The sequence below is a fragment of the Rhagoletis pomonella genome, unplaced genomic scaffold (assembly GCF_013731165.1).
Source record: "Rhagoletis pomonella isolate Grant_MI unplaced genomic scaffold, Rhpom_1.0 Rhpom_scaffold_00001, whole genome shotgun sequence".
Taxonomy (NCBI): domain Eukaryota; kingdom Metazoa; phylum Arthropoda; class Insecta; order Diptera; family Tephritidae; genus Rhagoletis; species Rhagoletis pomonella.
In genome coordinates, this window is record NW_023458555.1 from 46,050,138 (window position 1) to 46,051,588 (window position 1,451).

The 1,451-nt window shown below is 36.9% G+C and overlaps 1 protein-coding gene across 1 annotated transcript; it reads left to right on the plus strand.

Annotated features, from left to right (window-relative positions):
- Positions 1-305: 305 nt before the first annotated feature.
- On the plus strand, positions 306-1,451 carry LOC118744886 (dephospho-CoA kinase; the record flags this gene model as incomplete). The annotated part of the gene is given in 3 exon segments (XM_036478301.1): positions 306-786; positions 869-1,160; positions 1,239-1,451. Coding segments are annotated over 3 exon segments (617 nt in total), but the record flags the coding sequence as incomplete, so codon positions are not given.

Here is a 1,451-nt window from a genome sequence, read left to right on the forward strand (position 1 = left end):
GTTTGGCCCAACAAATTTAGTTTGCTGTGAGAGTCACCAAACTCTCTCTCTCCGAGTTTGCTGCAACAACAATTTCACGCAGTTTGCCAAACAGAATTTCTGCATAACACCGACCTACCAAATGATAGAAAAGAGGAAATTTTGACGGATCAAAGTAAAAATCTGACATTTCTCGTGGAGAATGCGAACGTCAGAATTTTACCTAGCTCATGGGGCTAGGTAAGATTTTGACAGCTTATAACCACGTATACACATAATATTGCCTGGCGGTAATAAAGAGTGAACATGAAAAAGAAAGCTGAAACATCATAAAAAAGCGTACGTTACTAGCAAATTGTACAATAAATATAAATTTTAAGAATTTCAGCAACACACAACAATAAAGCTTTCGCACGGGCGTTTGTTTGGGTTTTCAACTGTCAAAATTTTACTTTGCATTTGGCACAGCAAACTTCAATTTATTTATACTGCACCATAGGAAATTTTTCCACCCCGTCTCACTGCGGAGAAAAAAGTTACCGATTGGCACAGGCCCTAAAATAAAATTGGAATGACTGGCCACACTATAGCCTTATTTGATGGTTGGTAATACAAGATCATCAGCTGATTGTTTTGTACTAAATTGACTTATTCATACGAAAGAATTAAACAAATAAATCCGAGTTTAAAACAAAATGTTTATTGTGGCCATAACTGGGGGAATAGCTACAGGCAAGAGCACGGTGAGCCAGGTCTTCCTAGATAATGGTATACCAGTTGTTGACGCCGACAAAATAGCCAGGGAAAGTATGTAATTAAAAAAGTTGCATCATTACCATCAATTAACATTAATTAATTTTAACGAACGCTATGTAAAACTTATTTGCAGTTGTGCAACCTGGAACAACGTGTTGGCACAAAATACGACAAGTGTTCGGCGATGAAATTCTTCTGCCAACTAAAGAAATCAATCGTGAAGCCTTGGGGAAGGCCATTTTTGGCGACAAACAATTACGCGGCAAATTAAATCAAATTACACATCCGGTAATTCATCGCACAATTTTCCTGCAGGTATTTAAGCATTTCATGAGTGGGCGTTCTTGGATTGTGCTGGATTTGCCGTTGCTCTTCGAGACCGGCATACTTATGGAATTTATCTATAAGATAATTACTGTGTCTTGGTAAATAAAAACAAAAACTTTTATTACATAAAATAATGAATCATGAATCATGTTTATGCTGAACAATTTCATTTCCAGTGACTCTGAAACGCAATTAAATCGTCTTATGCAACGTAATGAATATTCAATGGAGGATGCTAAAACGCGCATTCAGTCACAAATGCCATTAGATAAGAAATGTGAACAGTCGAATTTTGTCATTGATAATTCCGGTAGTATTGAAGAAACAAAGGAAGCAGCTTTGCGCATTGTGAGACTAATGAACGATTCCAAACATCATTGGCGTAATCG